We start from the raw sequence: 21,936 nt of genomic DNA, 5'->3' as shown, positions 1-21,936 counted from the left end.
ACTCTTGCAGACATCTCTGTCATAGGAAGTTGCATAAAAGCAAAACTGACAGGTGTGCAGATACTGAACACTGTGACGTCAATTCTTTATTTTGGCCTCCAATCGCTGTGGATGTCCTGCGCTACAGATGCTGCGCAGTGTTATCATGATACGGACAAACGGCCTTTAGCGCCGCATGTTTTTTAAAGAAGCAAAGATGCTCGCCTGTGATTCAAGATGATTGGATATGAAACAATATGATGCTTTTTCTTTTGCGTTATATTTTTTCTGTGTTAACGCCTCTCATCCGGCGTGAAAATAGCTGAGAGGGATGCCATTTAACTGCGTAAACATAATGGCTTTGGCTCAGCATCATCGACTCATTACGTGTATGCTGCTGTCCTGTATAGTGACTAGCATTCAAACCCGGTTCTCTCAAACATTAGACTTGAAATCTAAAATATCGGGGGTGGAGGAGCTCTTAGAGGAATTCCGCAAGCAGCTCCAACAGGACCAGACGTATACCAGGGAGGAGGAAGAGGTAGTTGACGTCTGTCTGGCTAATTTCAACGCCGTAGAGGAGCACATCATCCGAGCGACTGCCTCCATTGAGCAGGGAGCCACCTTCCTCTCGGCTCCTGACCGGGTGTACAGTTGGAAAGACTGTCTCCATGCCTGCTGTGCAGACCCTCACTGCACGGTGGCGGTGGTCCAGGAGGACATGAGACAATCGGACGACAGCCTCAGCTGCTATTTGTTCAGCTGCACCTATAGAAATAAAAACGTTTGTTCATTCGCAGCACAGGCAGGGTTTAGCACCTACAGTCGGGCTCACAATACAACAGGACACCTCATGTCCTCCAGTGGCAATGGAGATGTGAACAAATTGGTCAATTTGATTAGGAGACCTGAGGAAAACCCTAGAGTAGATGATGGCACTCAAATGCCAGGTGAGGTTCTGTCTGCTGTTAATTATATTGAATATAAATCACAGGTTTTCAATAAGATACAATATAAATGCATGTGTATTGCTTATGACAAATCATTCATAATACATAACTGGTTGCTGGTAATTCTGTTCTCACAACCACTAGCAATTATCAGACTGGTGTATGGTTTGGGTTAATAATTTGCTATTGCCCCCTGCTTCTAAAATGAGATTTAATCTGAGTGAGTCCAGGTGTGTTTGACAAGGTTAGTTCTGACTGGGCTGTTTCCAGACATGGACGAGCCGCCCCGCAGTAATGCCGGCCAGGATGTAGTTATCCAGCTGCCCACTGACTGTGCGGTACTGGACGGCCGGGACAGTGTGGACGACTATGGGGTCACCCGCTACGAATGGGCCCTGGTGAAGGGTGAACCGGCCATCAACATGAAGGTAAACACTAACACTGAAGAGTGCACTGAAAACAATGAAGCAGGTGTCATTGGTTAAAAATGTGAGGCAGGTAGCCTTGCAATTTAGAGGCTATCCAGCAGCCGGAGCGTGGCCCGGGTCTGCCCAAAAAAATTGCCGGCAAGTGAGCTGGCAACTGGAGGGTTGCTGGTTTCAAATCCTAGATGCCATTGCCTGCCGGTGTTCCCTTGAGCAAGGCACTTAACCCCCAACAACAACAGCTCCACGGGCGACCAGTTGCTGGTAACCTCCTTTCCAACCGGTATGCCGGTATGCATGTGTGTCCTGTCTGAAGATGGATGACGAAGAGGAGACCTGTCTGACGATTGTGGCACGTTTTGTGAGAATGGAGATGCCAGACTAGTAAATTGGGCTAACAAACAGAAGTTAGGTTTTGTAGAAATGCCATCAGTGCATGTTCTGCAAACAATACCGTGGATGAAGGCGCGGCATGAGCGTGGTGAACAGATAGACGTGGTTATGGACAGCGAGGAAGAAGGAGAAGAGCTGAGTGGAGGGAAGATGTGTGTTGAGGAAGAATGGTGCCAAGTACAACAAACCGTACTCTGCTGATGGCTCCGTAATTGAGCCTGACGAAATGAGGATGAATATCTGCGGTGGCAGGTGTGAAGAACTCTGAGTCTGGGACTCGTCTCGATGGTCATGCAATGGATCATTCTGGCCCAGTAGGAGCGAGATTTTGTGGGGAAGTTGATCCCTGCCTTTTGGCTGACCCATATGTAGTCTCAGGCTGGGTAGAAAACAAATTGGCTACTGTTAAATCGGTGAAGGTAGCTTGAAGTAGACTTGTGATGATTTAAAGTCTTTCTTCCGCCTAGAGGGAGCGGGCGCTTCGTGTCACACGCCTCGTGACAAGACCTGTGACTTGCTTTGCTCTCCAGAGCAGGGCGCCTTTGAACGGAGTGGTTACTGGGGTGGCGTTAAGTGTTGAGGTGGAGTTACTGAAATGGAATATTCCCTGTGTGTGATGCCCGCTGTTTGGTGCGACGCAGGCGAGCGTGGTGGAACTGAGAAGACACTGTCTGTCCTTTTGGGTTTTGAAGCAGAGCCTTTACCTGAGAAAGCCATGTTAGTATATGTCAGTTATCCATTGATAGCATTTATGCCGAACCCACTAATGTATTTCAGACGCCAAGCTTATGGTCATGTTGCAGTGGTGTGTAGGAGGGAGATTCCGAGATGAGCAGTATGCAATGGGAGGGCATGGGACAAAGGAATATGTAGTAAAAAACAGTGTGTGCCAATGTTGCTGGGGATCAGAAATGACTGGTGTGAGAGAGACAAGTTGAGGTTGCCAGTGTCAGAGTAGAACAGAAGGTGTCGCATACTGAGGCAGTGAAGAGAGTAGAGGATGATGGGTAAAGGGTGAGTAGTAGGCCTAAGCCGATACAGAGTGGTATGGCTTCTTAGCATTCATTGCCATGGTTATCAACTGTACTGCAGAATCACAGAGAATAGATGATGTGGTGGCAGCTGCAAAGACTTGGGTGTACAAGTATTACTGCAGAAGTTACAAGGTGTGTTGAACGAAAGTAGTGGAATGGGTATTTTTTTAAATAAAAAATAAAAAACTAAATAGTGATATAAGGGGTAAGGGGTTTGTTGGTGCAATTCTTCCCCTTTTCATTTTTGTATCACAAAATGTAACGAGGTCGACCACACACTCCCGCTCAGTAGATGGCGACATGCACAAACAAATGTGCCAAAGCCATGATACCAAAGAAGACGTGTACTTCTGAGGGCTTGGGATAAAGCAGAAGTCACGTTTCGGTTAGGACCTTGTGTACAATTGACCAATAAAGTGATCTTCATCTTCATCTTAAAAGATGGGAAAACATAGTTTAGAAGAAAAACGTTCTCCTCAGAGTTGTAATCTTGAACGTCATAATGTTGCACTGTAGGTAGCTCTGACATGGTAGGTCTGAGAATCACGGCTGTCTCTTTGTTATAAAGTGAGCCATACACTTGAGGTATAGAGTATGGATACTGTGTTTGCAATAGAAAACCGAGGTGTAGGCTAGGCTATAAAACAGGTCTAATTTAGAACACACACAGTTAGCAACTAACCTGATGTGTTTAGTTAGTCATGTGCAGTTAGTAGTTAGTCTACATGGATGTTTGCATGGTGCAACCAGAGATCCATAATACACTGCTGCATATATGCAGATAAGAGGTTATTATATCCCAACCTGACCCAGGGACAAGAGCCCTATTGTGGGCTGAGAAGTGATGTGAGTTTTTAGTTATTGTGGAAAACTCGTCATAAACATGACTCTCTTAACAAACTTGGCTCCGATAATTGCTTTGTGTCGTTATGACATGGCGTCCATGAAACCAGCCCAATGTTTCCAGTAGACTGTCTTTGCTTTCTGTCTAACATTTGATCCCTTTACCTCTGTAGGTGACCCAGCCAGGGTTACTGAAAATCAGTGATCTACAGGAGGGTTCCTTTACCTTCCAGATGACTGTCACAGACACCGCGGGACAGAAGAGCTCAGACAATGTCACTGTGACAGTGCTGGCTCCAGAACACCAAGCTGAAGGTGACAAACACTTCAATCTCCTCTCTCACTGAAAGATATTACCAGCCAGATGTGCCTCATGTTCATCTATCATTAATTAGTGGATCTCGCCTCATTTCTGGCTAACATCAATAGCAATGTTTTATTGTTGTGGTAAAATGTATTTGTGCTTTTCTGTGATCCTGTTGCCTGTAATAAGTACGAATGCATTACAGACAAGGAACTTTGCACTGCAATTAAATCCTTGCCTCCATGGATTGAATCCATTGGATAATGAAAGCGAGTCTGCTATTTAGTGCTCAAACGAATTGAGCAGTGCTCCCCTAGTCAAATGTCTGGCTGCCTGATATGGCCATACCCATATGAGCAGGCAGGGAATAATTGTAATCTATTCACTGCATTGAGGGGCCATGGATGAGATATGCACATATGGATGAGATAAGAAACTCAGTCTGGCATTCAACTTACTCTTGAAAGTTGTAATAGTAGACAGCACAAGGTGCAATTTCGAAATAGAGACCTATTTAAACTTGTTAGAAATGTCCATATCAACTAGCCCATGTCAGCTAACGTTTTTCAGCTAGGTGTTTTAGCCCATTTTGTTGTAATGTTTGAGTCAACGAAATATCACATGAACACACACAAGACATGACAAAATGTGTAGAATTGCAGGAAATTAGCTTTAAAACTTGTCTGGAGCTGTAGATCACTGTCACAAGGCCTATCTATGTAAGATGTGTATAAACCTATAAACCATGAATATCCTCAAAGACAGATGTTACAGTAACGTAATGGGTACAATATACTATTATTATCAATTTTTTTCTGTCTTATCCCGAATTCCAACAAACATAAGATGGGTGACCTATTGAATACACAGAACAGCACTTTAACAAAGCATCCATAGGAAGGCTTTCAAGTATACCTGGGGGACTGTCATACCATGACGGGAAGCAGAATTGTCCAGAACGCTCTGATGAGGATTTCTGCCAGAGCTGTGAGTCACTCAGTCTGTCTTCCTCACATGGATAGCCACAGGGAGGCAGGAGCTCCTGGAAATGGTTGACTTCACTGTAAAAATAAAGGTTAACCCTGGGAATTGGCCCACATGGATAGGGCTAAACTGAAATGTTTCTTAAAGAATAAATATGAAAAGCATATGCATAACCATGGTAGCAATAGAAAGGGAACAGTTTGGAGAAAATGGGGAAATTATTAGACCAAAGGAGAGGACACAACAGTTCACATGACGCAAGTGTGCATTTTACATTTACTGTACTTTTTTCCCACATTTGTTGATAATGAAATCTTCTGGGTACATTCAGTAAGATGATAAGACAGTTCCTGGAAAATGTGGGATAGGTGCAACATAAGACCAAAAAATGACAAGGGTTTGAGTGAGAGGACAAACTGGTGTCTCTATGTGGCCTCTCCACAGTGTGCACAGTTCCTAAGTCATTTCAATGCATTTTATGACTCAAAGAAGAGTTTTCAACTATAATGTTCTTTTTTTGAGCTCTCCTAGCTGTGCCGTTGAGGAACGAGAGCAAGCACACTTGTAGTTGCTTCGTTTGGAACACAACCCTGCATCCTCCACCATCACATGATTGTTTACGCAATTCCCCAAAACTTTCCATTATAAATTGCAATCTGGGTCAGGTGGGCATGCTTTTAAAGCTTGTTCTATTGTCAACATGACTAGCTAAGTTATACAATACAATCTTACAGTGTTAGGCTTTCACAGGGCAATTCAGAGAAACAGGTCATCATTTTGGTGCACATAGAACGAAGTCATGCATGCATTCAGGTGCGTGCATTCAGGTGCGTGTATTCAGGTGCGTGCATTCAGGTGCGTGCATTCAGGTGCGTGTTCCATGGCAAATTTTCTTCACAATAAACAAACAGGCTCATTCTGTTCAGAACAACCCAGTATGACGACATGTCATCTTGTAACTGTACATCAAACATAGTGATCATAAACGTTGCCACTGTATATGACATGACTTTTATGATTTGGAGATGTGAAGAGCATATTTGGAATCAACGGTGGTCTGGCTTGCTTGTATGACATCAAAGCAGTATTTATTATAATCCTCAACATCTCATCTTTCAAAATACATGGAGTCATCTTAATTTACAGCATTTCCCTCAGACCAAAACAAAAGTTGCCCTACTACCGGGAGGGATGTGGATAACTTGTCGCTAGAGGTGTTCAAGTTCAGAACATCTGTCACTCAAAACCCACACAGCAGCTGTCAGTCAAAACCCATGTTCCCGTACAGCCACTGCGTTCCAATTTAAGCTCTTATTAGTGCCTAAATCTGCCATTTTCAACCCGTATATATGGATACCAGTGTAAAGGGCTACATAAATGAAACGTTGATCATATTGTAATATAATAATACAAATAATAATAAAATAGAGGGCTGTAGGTTTCCTGTGTGGACTTGCGTGTACTAGGTTGGATTGTAGTTTTCAACTGGATCGTACTAAGATGGAGTGTAGTTTGAGACTTGAGTGTACTAGGATGGATTTGTATGGATGCTGTACAGTCTGGAATATCAGAGCAAGGAGGGCTGCAGTAAATTAATGATGAGCAGGTGAATGTGTGTTAATACTGTGTCTGAGAGCCCAAGATGACCCTACCCTGTCCTCTACAGTTGATGGGAACAGGAAGTCAATACCCCCCCCTCCAGGTCTACCCAGCCCACACAAGCCTGTGGCCCAGCCAGAGGAGACTGAGGACCACTCCATGGCCCAGGGTGGGCCCAGGAAGACCATGGAGGAGGCCAGACCAACTCCACCACAAGCCCCACAGACTCCACAGTCTAGTGACTGGAGCAAGGCAGTGCCCCGAGTCCTACCACTGCCAAGTCACAGTGAACAGGAGAGCCCTGTCCATCAAGGTGCTGTCATTGTGTAGCTATTATCTAGCTAGCTATTGTGTATTTACTACCTAGCTAGCTATAACCCAGTAGGCAATTCCATGCACATCAAAACACCATATAAACAGATTTAAACACAAACCTGTAATGGTTAACATGAACTACAACTGTGAAGGAATTAAATCCATTTGGCATGTCTGCACATCATTCTGGTTGGCCAGAGTTTTGTCTGTGCTAGCGGAGAGCGGAAGGTTCTTTGTGTGACAGTAAGTGCAGAGAGAGGCAGATTCTCCCCTGCAGGCAGCCATTGAGCCTCCCCCCACCACCAAACACACAAAGCTGATCTGGAAACTTTGGGGCAAAGCAGAATGCAGGCCACAGGGGCAATGTGAGACATGAAGGGCTGGGACAGGAGTGAGCCTGACAGGGGTCCTTCATTCCCATGAACCCCCTGAGCGGTGGAGCAAAGCACTCCTCTGTCCTCTGATCCCTGGGTTAGGCTAGCCTGAGACAGATGAGGCAAGGTACTTCTCATTTGACCTTATCACAGACCACCTGCCAAAATCTCTCCCTCCCTCTCTCTATGTTCCACTTGACCAAATCACTCCCTCCCTCTCTCTATGTTCCACCTGAACACATCTCTCCCTCTCTCTATGTTCCACCTGAACAAATCTCTCCCTATGTTCTACCTAACCAAATCTCTCCCTCTCTCTGTTTCACCTGACAAAATCTCTCCCTCTCTCAATGTTCTACCTAACCAAATCTCTCCCTCTCTCTATGTTTCACCTGACCAAATCTCTCCCTCTCTCTATGTTCTACCTAACCAAATCTCTCCCTCTCTATGTTTCACCTGACCAAATCTCTCCCTCTCTCTATGTTCTACCTAACCAAATCTCTCCCTCTCTTTGCTCTCTCTATGTTTCACCTGACCAAATCTCTCCCTCTCTCTATGTTCTACCTAACCAAATCTCTCCCTCTCTCTGTTTCACCTGACCAAATCTCTCCCTCTCTCTATGTTCTACCTAACCAAATCTCTCCCTCTCTTTGCTCTCTCTATGTTTCACCTGACCAAATCTCTCCCTCTCTCTATGTTCTACCATACCAAATCTCTCCCTCTCTCTATGTTTCACCTGACCAAATCTCTCCCTCTCTTTGCTCTCTATGTTCCACCAGACCAAATCTCTCCCTCTTTCTGTCCCAGCAGAGCCCTGTGCAGCGCCCCCTGCTGTGGGGCCATGTAAAGGCATCTTCCCACGCTGGTTCTATGACCCTGTGGCTGAAGAGTGCAAGCACTTCATCTACAGAGGCTGCAAGGGCAACCACAACAACTTCCTGCAGGTGGCAGACTGCGTCAATGAATGTATAAAAAAAACAGGTGGGATTTTGCTAGTAGAGTAAATTTTTGAAGAATTATCTGGATTCTGATGTGCATCATCATTACATATTGTATGAGGTGTATAAAATATAGGAATATAATTATACAAATGAATAATGGAAACAATTATTCAGGTCCCGCTAACAAGCAAACGACATTGGCACCTCCCCCCACCACCAAACACACAGAGACAGGTACATTTAATTATCTTGTGATAATTACTCCTGAACATGATCATTCATGACCTTAATACAATCTCTCACCTGTTTCAGTCTTACCCAGTACATTTCCTGCGGAGGCCCCTAAAGTGACAATGAAGTGGCCAGAGATCAAACCACTACCAGAGCGTGACATGCTCCCAATATCCAAACCACATTCAGTAATGGGAGGACACCCAGGGCCTGAGTCAGGTCTGTTCAGCACCTGCTGCTTATCTGTTGATCTTTATTACAAAGGCTGTTTTGAATTCAAATTAACATTTTACCTACACACTGAAGAAGGCTGTAAAACCGAAACGTCTGTATGCTATCCCTGATGCAGTGAAAATAATTAAAACATTGAAAACAAAATAACGAAGGAACCTTTATGCAACATCTTCTTGAGTCCGAACCCATTACATCCCTTTGTTTGTCTGTATTGGCGGGTTTTACGCACCAGCCAAGCTTCTGGGAGAGCGCCATGGTTCTCTTCTGATCTGTTCTTCATCCTTATCAACTTATTATAACTCTGTAATATTATGTTATACATGCAGAAATACAGATCGTATATGACAGTGTCTGTGACTTGTCTTTCTCTCTCTCTTCTCCCATGCAGGTGCTATACTGCCATTGGCTCTAGGCCTGATCATCACGGCTTTGCTGCTGCTCATGATTGGCTGTCGCCTGCGGTTGGTCCGCCACAAGCTGAAGAAGGCCCGACCCCTCACCACTGAGGAGTCTGATTACCTCATCAATGGCATGTACCTGTAGCAGCATAGACAGGGATGAATGCTCCACGGAACTAGAATGAGAGGTTCCAAGTCCCTTCAATTCATTCTATTTATATGGGAAACCCCAACACTGTCAGTCAACTGTTGGCCAGGTGGAGTCTTCATGATTACCGAACAAACTTTCTACATCACGACTGTGTACGACTTCTTCAGGTGCACTCGATTTAGATAACTCGACGTGCGAGGTAGGCGGCGATCACTCTTTGGAATGGTCCCAAAAGTGCAAACTCTACCCACACAGCACTCGAGGTGAGCTAAATCAAACACAGCTTTTAACAGGAAATACATGTTTTTGCCACTTTTGTACACTCACTTAGTGTACAAACTGATGGTTGTCTGCACTTAGGTTTGGAAAGAGATGCTTTCCTTCTTCTTTCATAATTTCTTTCACCCTTAAAGATGTTATTTTAATATTACAACAAAATGTCAGTCATGGATGTATATTTTCGTGGAGATATATAGTACTTCATCCATTATGTAATACTCTTGCCACTGTTGTGCTATGATGCTGTATATCTATTAGACTTGGCGTAGAATTAAACATTTTACCAGACTACTTTGAAATATGGGGATAGCGAGATATGTAATTTATTGTAAATTCCAATCATTACTGAAAATTATTTTGTTAGAAAACCAAGTAATTCCAGAAAAGCCCATATCAAGCCATAAAGCATTCTAGGATGTGTCTGATATGGTATGTTGTTTTTCTTTATCATCTATGTAGTTTCAATGTTGATGTGTAGATAGATGTATCTTAAAAGTCTGTATGCACACAGTTTGTGTGAGATAGTAAAGTTAACTCTTGATCAATGTCTTGTGATTCTGTGCCAAAGGCTTAGGAGTATTTTAAATTGGTAAGAGATGCAATCTGAATATACAATGTGGATTCTTCCATCTCTGTTCAGCTATTATATTCCACCTTTTGCCACTCCTGTCATTTGCCGAAGATGTGGCAAGAAGTGGAACGTTAGCTAAAAAGTCTGGTACACAGACTAAATTCTTCCTGCTCTACCATATATTTTTTAGAATGGCTAGGAAATGGCAGTATAGAAGCCGTCTTCAACAGCATAGACAGCTTGTAGCAATAAACACTCCATAGCACAAAAACATAAGCATATTTTTATTTTCATTTTTGCCATTCCAGAAATTGTGAAAGCCATAGCTCATCCAATATTCAATTTTTTTAAACAGACATTCAATCGCTTTGCATTAAAATGTATTTTGGCAACGCACCGGCTACCTTGTTTCACACTCACTCACACACACACACACACACACATATATATATATATATATATATATATATATATATATATATATATATATATGGCTCTGCTTAGTTTAGTGTCGGCAATCAGTAAAGCTTGCAGTCTTGTCATGGACACCAGAGGCAGCACACAATAAATCATGGGGGAAATCACAACCCTGAATGTGTGCACGTGTTCACATGTGTATATACACACTCACTCCCATATGTAGTTGGACAGTGACACTAACATTTTAAATGTGGCTCTGTACTTCAGCATTTTGGATTTGAGATCAAATGTTTCATATGAGGCAACATTATAGAATGTCACTGTTTATTTTAGGGTGTTCTCATATTTGTTTTACTAGTTTAGAAAGGAAAGCACTATGTATCTTGTCCCCCATTTAAAGAAGTCATAAGTATTTGGACAAATGGGCTTATAGTGTATTATGGTAGTCAAAAGTTGAGTATAATTCTTAACGCTTGACTACATTAAGCTTGTGACTCTACAAACCTGTGATGCATTTGCAGGTTGTTTTGGTTATGTTTTGACCAATAGAAACTGAATGAAGAATGTCATTTTCTTTCAAAGTGAGTAATGAAGATGTTTCTGAACCCTTCTGAATGAATCCTGAATGAATCATGAATGAGAAGGTTACAAAGGCTGCAACAAAACAAAACATGCTAATCTCTCACCATTACCAATAACAGAGGTTATAATTTAGGGGTCTTTGTACCTGTAAACTTCTCACTCATCACTATTCACAATTTGTTCAAGATCACCCATAACATCCACATGAATGTAGAATTGTTAAGAAACATCTTCTATTCTTACAATAAATGACTCATAAATAACCCAATACATCATTGCCCATTCACTTCCTATTACGCGACGACGCTGATATATGTTAGCAGAGCAGCAGTACAGACATCTACAGTCAGATCTTCAGATGCACTCTAAATTAAGTGGCTGAATAATCTCTTCATCTCAGGCTTTCCTCATCAGAACAGTCTTTACATTCAGCTTTGTTTGGAGCTGAAATGCATTATTGTGAAATGGTTGATTTGCAAATCAAGATGTAACCACAAAAACTCAATCTTGCAGCAAATCAAAAGGAAAATTCACAACCCAAAAAATGCAGGCCAATATATATATATATTTTAAACAACCCCCGACACATTCTTCTGTTCAATCTCCAGCAGTCGTTATTCTGACCTCAGGGGTTATTCCTCAGCATGATACTCTAGGTAGAGTTAAACGAGAAAAAACAAAATCACCATGGTTTGTTGTTTTCAAAGAAATCCAATGGCTGTTGTTGGAACCCAAAGTAGTCTCCTCCAGGTTCACATTGAAATGTGGAATATGGACAGTCTGTCGCCTCAAAGTTCATCCCTGTGAGAAAGAGGCAAAACATTAAGAAATGGACATAAAGAGGAAATACACTATGTCAAATCATATCCACCTCCTCTTGTCATGCAACCATAGGTTAGAGTTAGACACTTCCATGCACAAACTGTTATAGAATGCCCCACACCATGTGCAAAATCCAAATGTCCCTATGGTTATTTGATTTCTCCATCTCTTCAGATTTAACCAATGAATAACTAGTATATTATGCAGTAGGGGAGAGTGGGGTAAGTTGAACCATTTTTTACATTCAGCATTACTCTGTCAAGGGGAATATAGTATTCTTTCTAACAAAGATATATATCTACATATATTTCAGGATGAGGTTTCCCTGGAAATAATCAGCATATGTAAACAAAACAGTTCTGAAAACATTGCTTGTTCTTTTAGCACAACTTACCATAGATATGGGGTTAATTCTGTACTGAATAAAATATTACCACTACCTTTTAAAAAAAAAACTCTTTATTTCACAAACGCAATTCAACACAATTGCTTTTTTGTCTTTTAATCATTTTAAGCATATTTTAAACACAGGCTTATATTCTACCTCATATCTTAGTGATAATGCCTTGCATTAAACCTGGGAAGTAAACACTTCAATTTGCTCAACTTTCCCCAAGGAAAACGTTTTGACTATATTAGCCCACACAGCTACAAGGATTGACTTTCATGCTAGGTTTAGATTCTCATATTGTAGCTTATATAGACCCCATCTGATGTATAGATTGTTAGGGGTGTCATGATGCTTGTATCTAAACCAGTGTAGGTAATAAATAAAACAAAGGAATTAGACATTTTTGGACCTAACATGCTTACCACTTTTTCCATGTGGTTTCTTCCTTCAGACTCCATGAAATTATGACCTGTCCTAAATATTTGGTCAAATTATACATTTTGTGTATGGTTTCCTTAGAAACAAGGGTGACTCAACTTACCCCACGCTTTCCTATAATGAGGCTAAATGTCACTTCCCCTCAAGAACAAGGATGATACAATTGACATGCTCTCATGCAAGAAGTATCATTGCTAAATACCAACCATCAAACATATCAAATAGTATTTAAATGAGATTTCAACTCAGAGAATCCATTGATATAATTCCAAAGTATCCACACATGGTTTGTTTCACACCACACGTGCTTAGCTGAACAGCTTTAATAGCATACAAAACAAAAATGTGCAGCCAGTTGCCATAGTATGGAAGAATCAAATAACGATGACAAGAAGGAAACTCAGCCCCATGATGTACTCCAGGCCACACCATTTCACCGTTGCCCACTGTGTGAAGGAGAGGGAGGGGAGAGAGTAGGAAGTCACTTCCACCTGGACCACTGCTTCTCTTTGTCTGTTAAAGGCACGTAAATCACCCCCATCAGGGGCTTCATCTTGGTGCTGCCGTCCTCCAGCTTGTCGTACTGCTCCAGCATCTGGTTCCCTCCAGGCGGCCCCACGGGCAGAATCAGCCTGCCGCCTGGCTTCAGCTGGTCCAGGAGCTGGGAGAGGAGATTTAAGGACACTCACTGGGTCAGAATAAGATACCCTCCAAGGCAAAACATTTCAAATTTCCCACCCCATCAGACTAGTCTTCTCAGACATGCTGTTCACATTAAAGGGCGGCTGAAATGACTGATTTAGCCCCGATTTCAATCCTGACTTACTGAGAACGAGATTTACAGTTGAAGTCGGAAGTTAACATACACCTTAGCCAAATACATTGAAATGCAGTTTCACAATTCCTGACATTTAATCCTAGTAAAAATTCCCTGTTTTAGGTCAGTTAAGATTACCACTTTATTTTAAGAATGTGAAATGTCAGAATATTAGTTGAGAGAATTATTTATTTCAGCTTTTATTTCTTTCATCACATTCCCAGTGGGTCAGAAGTTTACATACACTCCATTACTATTTGGTAGCATTGCCTTTAAATTGTTTAACTTGGGTCAAACGTTTCAGGTAGCCTTCCACAATAAGTTGGGTGGATTTTGGCCCATTCCTCCTGACAGAACTGATGTAACTGAGTCAGGTTTGTAGGCCTCCTTGCTCACAGACGCTTTTTAATTTCTGCCCACAAATGTTGTTTATAGGATTGAGGTCAGGGCTTTGTGATGGCCACTACAATACCTTGACTTTGTTGTCCTTAGTCCATTTTGCCACAACTTTGGAAGTATGCTTGGGGTCATTGTCCATTTGGAAGACCCATTTGCGACCAAGCTTTAACTTCCTGACTGATGTCTTGAGATATTGCTTCAATATATCCACATCATTTTCCAACCTCATGATGGCATCTATTTTGTGAAGTGCACCAGTCCCCCCTGCAGCAAAGCACCCCCACAACATGATGCTGCCACCCCTGTGCTTCACGGTTAGGATGGTGTTTTTCGGCTTGCAAGCCTCCCCCTTTTTCCTCCAAACATAATGATGGTCATTATTGCCAAACAGTTCTATTTTTGTTTCATCAGACCAGAGGACATTTCTCCAAAAAGTACCATCTTTGTCCCTATGTGCAGTTGCAAACCATAGTCTGGCTTTTTTATGGCGGTTTTGGAGCAGTGGCTTCTTCCTTGCTGAGCGGCCTTTCAGGTTATGTCGATATAGGACTCGTTTTACTGTGGATATTGATACTTTTGTACCGGTTACCTCCAGCATCTTCACAAGGTCCTTTGCTGTTGTTCTGGGATTAATTTGCACTTTTTGCAACAAAGTACATTCATCTCTAGGAGACAGAATGCGTCTCCTTCCTGAGCGGTATGACGGCTGCGTGGTCCCATGGTGTTTAAACTTGCGTACTATTGTTTGTACAGATGAACATGCCTTCAGGCAATTGGAAATTGCTCCCAAGGATGAACCAGACTTGTGGAGGTCTACAATTTTTTTTCTGATGTCTTGCCTGATTTCTTTTGATTTTCCCATGATGTCAAGCAAAGAGGCACAGTTTGAGGGTAGGCCTTGAAATACATTCACAGGTACACCTCCAATTGACTCAAATGATGTCAATTAGCCTATCAGAAGCTTGTAACGCCATGACATTATTTTCTGGAATTTTCCAAGCTGTTTAAAGGCACAGTCAACTTAGTGTATGTAAACTTATCACCCACTGGAATTGTGATAAGTAAAATAATCTGTCTGTAAACAATTGTTGGGAAAAATGGCACTGTGATAGACTGTATCCAGTTTGCTGAGTAGTGTTGGAAGCTATTTTGTAGATGACGTCACCGAAGTCGAGGATCGGTAGAATAGTCAGTTTTACTAGGGTAAGTTTGGCGGAGTGAGTGAAGGAGGCTTTGTTGCGAAATAGAAAGCCGATTCTAGATTTGATTTTTGATTGGAGATGTTTAATATGAGTCTGGAAGGAGAGTTGACAGTCTAGCCAGACACCTAGGGATTTATAGTTGTCCACATATTCTAGATCGGAACCGTCCAGGGTGGTGATGCTGGTCGGGTGTGCGGGTGCGGGCAGCGAACGGTTGAAAAGCATGCATTTGGTTTTACTAGCATTTAAGAGCAGTTGGAGGCCACGGAAGGAGTGTTGTATGGCATTGAAGCTCGTTTGGAGGTTAGTTAGCACAGTGTCCAAGGAATGGCCAGAAGAATACTGAATGGTGTCGTCTGCGTAGAGGTGGATCAGGGAAAGGTAATAAGGTGGATCATACCCTTATCTCGCAAATATCAGTTTTAGACGAGACTGACTTTATGACAAAAATGATCCTACCGTAAATTAATAGGCAGAGCGTTTAATTGCTTAAATCACTGAACAGGCGCATATTATAGAAAGGCTTCTATTTGAGCCAGGCCTCTATTTCCTTAATGTCCAGAGCTTTTGCTTATTTGCATAGTTAATTGTTTCCTTCCAGCATTTGAATCCATTTCTTCATTTCCTGCACTAATGTGTTATCCTTTACACACCGTGTCACGTTTCTTTTGGGTTAGTATGCCCCCATAAAATTGTATTTTCAGTAGTTCTTATTTTCACCACTAGAGGGTGATCTGCCAATTTCTAGGGTTCTGTACTCCCAAAATTGTTGACTGTTTTTGTGCGTGCCAGTTAGATAGCAGTTCTCAGCCCATGGCAAGCAGTTTCTTACTGGCTATAAAAAGGGATGATAGCCATAATTTTTTATTTAATGCAACAAATCAAACCTCGTAAACAATTCATGGTAATCTTGTAAACAATTGATTTAGACCAAGCGTTGATTTACACATTGTAGTAAATTGAGACAGTAGAAGTGTTTTTCCGACTCATATCGATACCACCGTTTTGAAACAGAAAAGTTGGTTTTCCACTCAGTCGCTCTTTAACATGCAATGTCTAGCCTGAGTAGCTACAACTAAATAGACCAGGGGACTGTTTGACAAAATAGCACAGTATAGAGCACACCAACATTCCCTGAGACCGACCGACCAAAGCCCACAATCACAAATTGACATGTTTCATCTAACAGAGTTAGTCAGTGCTGTTGTTGATCTCTACTCTGAACACAGCATTCCTAAGGATGGTGGATTTAGGTGATGTGGCTTCTATTAGCCGGGACCCCTTTGATTCCTTCAATTGTGTTTTTCTGTGGTCTGGGAACTTACTGCTAGTGGCACGTTGGGTGCTGCCGCGCCCACGTGGATGGCATCATAAGGCGCCTCCTCTGGATGGCCCATCCGCCCGTCTCCCACTGGAACACAACAAACAGTCACCAGCTGTCACTCACATGCTGCCAGCCACCCCGCAGTGCCAACATTATAGCTGCCAAGCAGGCCACACACTGAGAATCAGAATGCCAGGGCACACAGCAGAGCTGTGAGATGACGGCTCGGCCTCGTCTCTGGCCTATGAGGCTAATGCTGGTTGACTGCAGGGCACGCTCATTGACTGCAGGGCACGCTGGTTGACTGCAGGGCAGGCGAAAGCAGACACTCTCCTTTCAATAATTTAGCAGAGTGCTGCACCCACATCAATTAAGCTGCTTTGTGTTGCTCTCCCAAGGAATGACCAATATTCATTAGACTCCTTTGAAACATTCCTTATTTTACAGTCAGTGCATCGCCAACCCTGTTTTAAGCTTATACAGTGTCTAGTGGAAGTCTACATTTTAAAGTAGATTTAAGTCAGAGAAGGTTTGAATAATGCTGCCCATCAATGATTCTCAACCAAATTTACTGATGTTTTTGACAAAAACAATGGATATATGTTGCCCTAAGAGTTGTGCAAGGTTGGTAGAATCTTATTCTAAATGATTAAGAGCTCTAATGGCTGCCAATGGTTCTTCCACCAAGTGTTAATTATAGGGTGTGGAAGCATATGCAATCAATACATCTTCATTTTGTATTAACTTGGAACCTTTTTCACTTTGAAAAAATGTGGAGTAGGTTGTGTAGATCGGAAGGACAAATATCAAATAGAATCCCTTTTTAGAATAAGGCAGCAAAATGTGAAGACTATACAAAGGGGTGTGTAGGCTTTCACTAGTGATTATTTTATATTTAACTGACATATTTGTACAATACATTTTAATAACCCAACAATACAAGTCACCAAATTAGAGAGAAAAATGTCCATCTTGCTTTGTTGCTTTTGGGACTTACCTATTAGTTTGACTCGACCAGATGTTATCAAGCTGGGGTCATCTTTCTTTACATTGTTAATAGAATCATCTACCAGTTCCTTGATGTGGTCAATTCCTATCACCTTGCCTTTGGGACCTACCTGTTAAATACAATAAATTAGGAAGGTCTGTGCCATCGAACATGACACAGAACCCAAAATATCCCCAAAACCTGAAATGGACAATTTACCAACTGTCCCACCAGAATACATTACCTAATATGTTATGCGTTTACCCATCATCATGTGTAGCTCACCATTCGTGCAAAGCATGCAGATAGGATTCCACTGCCAGACCCAACATCCAGAGCTTTGGCCCCATCATACAGCTGATCATGCAGTAGCTCCAACGCATAGGCGTGCTGGGGGAGAGATCAACATACAACTGCATCAGCACTGTACTTGTAAACCTCTGGGTATTGCTCAGTTGGAATAAATGATAAGAGCAAAGCGATCAATGTTTGATACGCAACAATTTATAAAAAATATTAAAATTAAAAGCTAGACCTACCATGTGTGGCGCACTGATGGTTGCTTGATAGCCTTTGGGTGCAAAGTGAGGGATAGTTAGTTACTAACATTCATCAATGGCTGGGTTATTGAATTTGCACTACACTACTTTATTATACTACAAGAAATAGGCACACACCTATTGACTGTGGGGAGTCCATGTAGGGGTTGCTTCTGGAGAAATGGCCTCGGTCTGTGGCCAACATGACTTCATAGACCTTGTCTGACTTGATGATCCCATTTTCTGAGGACACAGGAAAACAGTGTGATTCTCCACAGTGGACAATGGAGAGTCACAGACTCACAAACACTGCAGTGCCTTCAGAGTAGACTAATCCCCCCACAGGAGGCTCCACTGACAACTGGTACAAACACTAGGAAGTGCCCGCGACAGCCGGTGCTGCTGCTCTCATTAATACTCCCCCAGACCCCAGGCCCCAACCTTACCACTATGTTGCTCAGTGGTCACAAGGATACATTACACCTGCATTCCCAACAGTTTTAGATGAACAAGTAAGAATTCTGTCCCTTTAACTTTTTGCACATTTTGTTATGTTACAATCTTATTCTAAAACCTTACCAACCTTACTCATCAATCTACACACATAATGACAAAGCAAAAACTGGTTTGTAGAAATGTTTGCAAATGTGTAAAAAAAAAAACAGAAATACCTTATTTACATAACTATTGAGACCCTTTGCTATGAAACTCAAAATTGAGCTCAGGTGCATCCTGTTTCCATTGATCATCCTTGAGATGTTTCTACAACTTAATTGGAGTCCACCTGTAGTAAATTCAATTGATTGGACATGATTTGGAAATGCACACAACTGTGTATATAAGGTCCCACAGTTGACAACGCATGTCAGACAAAAACCAAGCCTTGAGGTCAAAGGAATTGTCCGTAGGATTGTGTTAAGGCACAGATCTTGGGAAAGGTACCAAAACATTTCTGCAGCATTGAAGGTCCCCAGGAACACGGTGGCCCCCATCATTCTTAAATGGAAAAAGTCTGGAACCAACAAGACTCTTCCTAGAGCTGGCTGACCCGGTCAAACTAGGCAATTCGGGGAGAAGGGCCTTGGTCAGGGAAGTGGCCAAGAACCCGATGGTCACTGACAGAGCTCCTCTGTGGAGATGAGAGAAACACTGCAGCACTCCACCAATCAGGCCTTTATGGTAGAGTGGCCAGACGGAAGCCACTCCTCAGTAAAAAGCACTTGACAGCCCGCTTGGAGTTTGCCAAAAGGTGCCTTGACCATGAAAAACAAGATTCTCTGATCTGATGAAACCAAGATTGTAGTCTTTGGCCTAAATGCCAAGTGTCACATCTGGAGGAAACCTGGCACCATCCCTATGGTGACGCATGGTGGTGTCAACATCATGCTGTGGATATGTTTTTCAAAGGCAGGGACTGGGACACTAGTCAGGATCGAGGGAAAGATTAACAAAGCAAAGTACTGAGCAATCCTTGATGAAAACCTGCTTCAGCACGCTCAGGACCTCAGACTGGGGCGAAGGCTCACCTTCCAACAGGACAACGACCCTGAGCACATAGCCAAGACAGCAAGTCTCCGAATGTCCTTGAGTGGCCCAGCCAGAGCCCGGACTTGAACCCGATCAAACATCTTTGAAGAGACATTAAAATAGCATTGTGCAGCAACGCTCTCCATCCAGCCTGACCGAGCCTAAGAGGACCTGCAGAGAAAAATGGGAGAAACTCCCCAAATACAGGTGTTCCGAGCTTGAAGCATCATACCCAAGAAGACTCAAGGCTGTAATGACTGCCAAAGGTGCTTCAACAAAGGGTCTTGAATAATTATGAAATGTGATATCAGTTTTATAAATTTACAAAAATGTCTAAACCTGTTTTTTGCTTTGTCATTATGGGGTATTGTGTGTCGATTGAGAGGGAAAAACAATCATTTTTAGGATAAGGCTGTAACGTAACAAAATGTGGAAAAGGTGAAGGGGTCTGAATACTTACCGAATGCACTGTATATGCACACAATCGGCTAGTAGGTTAATGTTATGTTTTTTTATTCACTTGAAAGACCAACTCTTACAAAAACGTCATGTTCTGAACCCACGGTGTGTGAAAATCATCGTTTAGCTCAGAGAAACCCTGGAGGATACAAAGAACACTAAAGTCAGGAATTAGCATGCATCGTGAGTTTGACCCGTTTAAATCCGGCTTAGGCTAACTTAAGGTTTGCAGCTGGTGAGTAGACCTAAATGGGTCAGCATGCACATAACAGGGGAGGATGGGTGTTGCTAAAAATTTACCCAGAACTCAGCTTTTGGGAATAAAATATTCCACCACTTCAGCATCACATTTTACCTCATGTTTAAGTATCCCTGGATGCAGTGTTGTGCATGTTATGTTCTCAACATGAAATGTGTCCCCTTTTATGTCTATACAATATCACAAATGTAAACAAGGAACAATAAGGTGCATGTAAACCCAAAGGGATTTTGGCAAAACCAGCCCTAGTACCAAAGTGTCTGCTGCAGTGCTTTGCTGGACACTGACTGTAAATATAGCCAACTAGATATGCTTGCCAAATCATGTTGGACACAAATATAGGCAAGCCAACCAGCTGCTCTCCGCAGTCTGCACCAAGTCTTCAGATCTCTCGTTTTTTAACAAAAATATCTTCCTAGTAAATGCGTGATTTTGAGCAATATGTTCTTATCTATTAGATTTCAATCTAAATCAGCCAACTTTCAATGAGCTAATCCACTTCCTTGCTGTATGGCACACACACAAGAAAACAGACAGACATTCGAAAAACAAATGTTAGCTGGTTCACAGCAAGATTAACTACCACAGTGGTGTGTCAGGTGTGACTACAAATTGAATGAAATATTGCACAACTACCTAGGAGTGCTGAGTGTGACCAGTAGTAGTAGTCTGTTGTTATAACAACAGGGTGTGATCATGCCGCTCTCCCAAGGAATGGCATATCCTAGCTTGTTCGCAAACTACTACACTACTCTCCATCTTCGCTTCTGTTGTAAAAACATATATACACAGTCGAACTTCCCATGTATGTAGTTAGTAGGCTAGCTCACTAATAAACGGTTTCAGGATTCACATTTCTCCACATATGCCATACATATCCCATGAACTGGCTAGCTAGCAAATTAGCTGTTTTTTTTTTGGTTTCGCAACACTGCTGTTGTAGGTAACAGCAGGTAACTAGCGTTAGCTACTACCAAGCCAAAAGAGGTTGGGGAAAACAATAATGTACATTATTGCATTGAAGGCATATAAAATATCGGAAGCTCTATAAATACGACTGCCTTGAATTAAATGAAGCCACTAGTTACTGTTGACACGCAATTATTAACTAGTATACTGTGCTGACAGGTGCAGATTTGCCAACACCCGCCTGATATTACTGTAGCGTGACTACAGAGGAACACATTGGCTGTGGTAACTAATGGAAACAGTGTGGTGTCCCAACGGCTAGCTAACGCGGTAAAAACTTTAGTAGCCTCCCATTTCTAGCCTAGCCCGACCGTTGCCACCATGCTTTGGAGAAAGCAGCAATTCTTCTTTCCCCATTAGATCTCTAAACCAAAATGCTTAATTATCCACTTTATATAATGAGTAAACTTACTGCGAAGGTTGTTTACAAGCTCTGCGTGGCTGGCTCCTCCTGATTTCCAGGCCATTATTACACACACTGCGGAGCAGGTAGAGAGCCTCTGTCAGTGCCGCGCCTGCGCCAACTCCTTTGCCTACGAAACTGACAACCTCCTAAAAAAGATGGAGGGGAAACGTCACGCGACATAATTCGCAGTGTGCAGCTTTTTCCACACGGTTAGTCCCTGAATAAATTGTGTTGACATATTAGTTAAAAAATACGATATTTAATATAAAAAAAAAAAATTGACCACTCAGATATGATTGCCGGAGCATGTAGCTATCTTCCACGTTCACCCACTAGAGGGGCGTGAGAACTTAACTCATAAATGAATTAGTGACGTGTTTACAAGGCGTTTA

At 42.3% G+C, this 21,936-nt stretch overlaps 2 protein-coding genes across 3 annotated transcripts; one reads left to right on the top strand and one right to left on the bottom strand.

Annotated features, from left to right (window-relative positions):
- The first annotated feature begins 165 nt into the window (after window positions 1-165).
- On the top strand, window positions 166-10,174 carry LOC139415081 (low-density lipoprotein receptor-related protein 11-like). Its single transcript, XM_071162861.1, has 8 exons — window positions 166-929; window positions 1,200-1,357; window positions 3,798-3,939; window positions 6,579-6,824; window positions 8,008-8,178; window positions 8,313-8,372; window positions 8,451-8,588; window positions 8,992-10,174. Exons 1-8 carry the CDS (start codon window positions 311-313, stop codon window positions 9,144-9,146), a joined length of 1,689 nt encoding a protein of 562 aa, XP_071018962.1. The 5' UTR covers window positions 166-310; the 3' UTR covers window positions 9,147-10,174.
- Window positions 10,175-10,271: 97 nt separating this feature from the next.
- Window positions 10,272-21,772, bottom strand: LOC139415080 (protein-L-isoaspartate(D-aspartate) O-methyltransferase-like). Of its 2 annotated transcripts, none has more exons than XM_071162860.1 (8): window positions 21,551-21,772; window positions 18,063-18,167; window positions 17,925-17,956; window positions 17,671-17,775; window positions 17,395-17,515; window positions 16,399-16,484; window positions 13,147-13,316; window positions 10,272-11,805 (listed from the first exon to the last, which is right to left on the bottom strand). In XM_071162860.1, the coding sequence occupies exons 1-8, from the start codon at window positions 21,603-21,605 to the stop codon at window positions 11,793-11,795; spliced, it is 687 nt and encodes a 228-aa protein (XP_071018961.1). In that variant the 5' UTR covers window positions 21,606-21,772; the 3' UTR covers window positions 10,272-11,792. The 2 variants fall into 2 exon arrangements, with proteins under 2 accessions (XP_071018961.1, XP_071018960.1); XM_071162859.1 differs by having other exon boundaries at window positions 13,093-13,316; window positions 21,551-21,620.
- Window positions 21,773-21,936: the final 164 nt, after the last annotated feature.

This window comes from Oncorhynchus clarkii, chromosome 8, assembly GCF_045791955.1.
Source record: "Oncorhynchus clarkii lewisi isolate Uvic-CL-2024 chromosome 8, UVic_Ocla_1.0, whole genome shotgun sequence".
Classification (NCBI taxonomy): Eukaryota; Metazoa; Chordata; class Actinopteri; order Salmoniformes; family Salmonidae; genus Oncorhynchus; species Oncorhynchus clarkii.
This window is presented reverse-complemented; position numbering and strand designations above follow the sequence as displayed.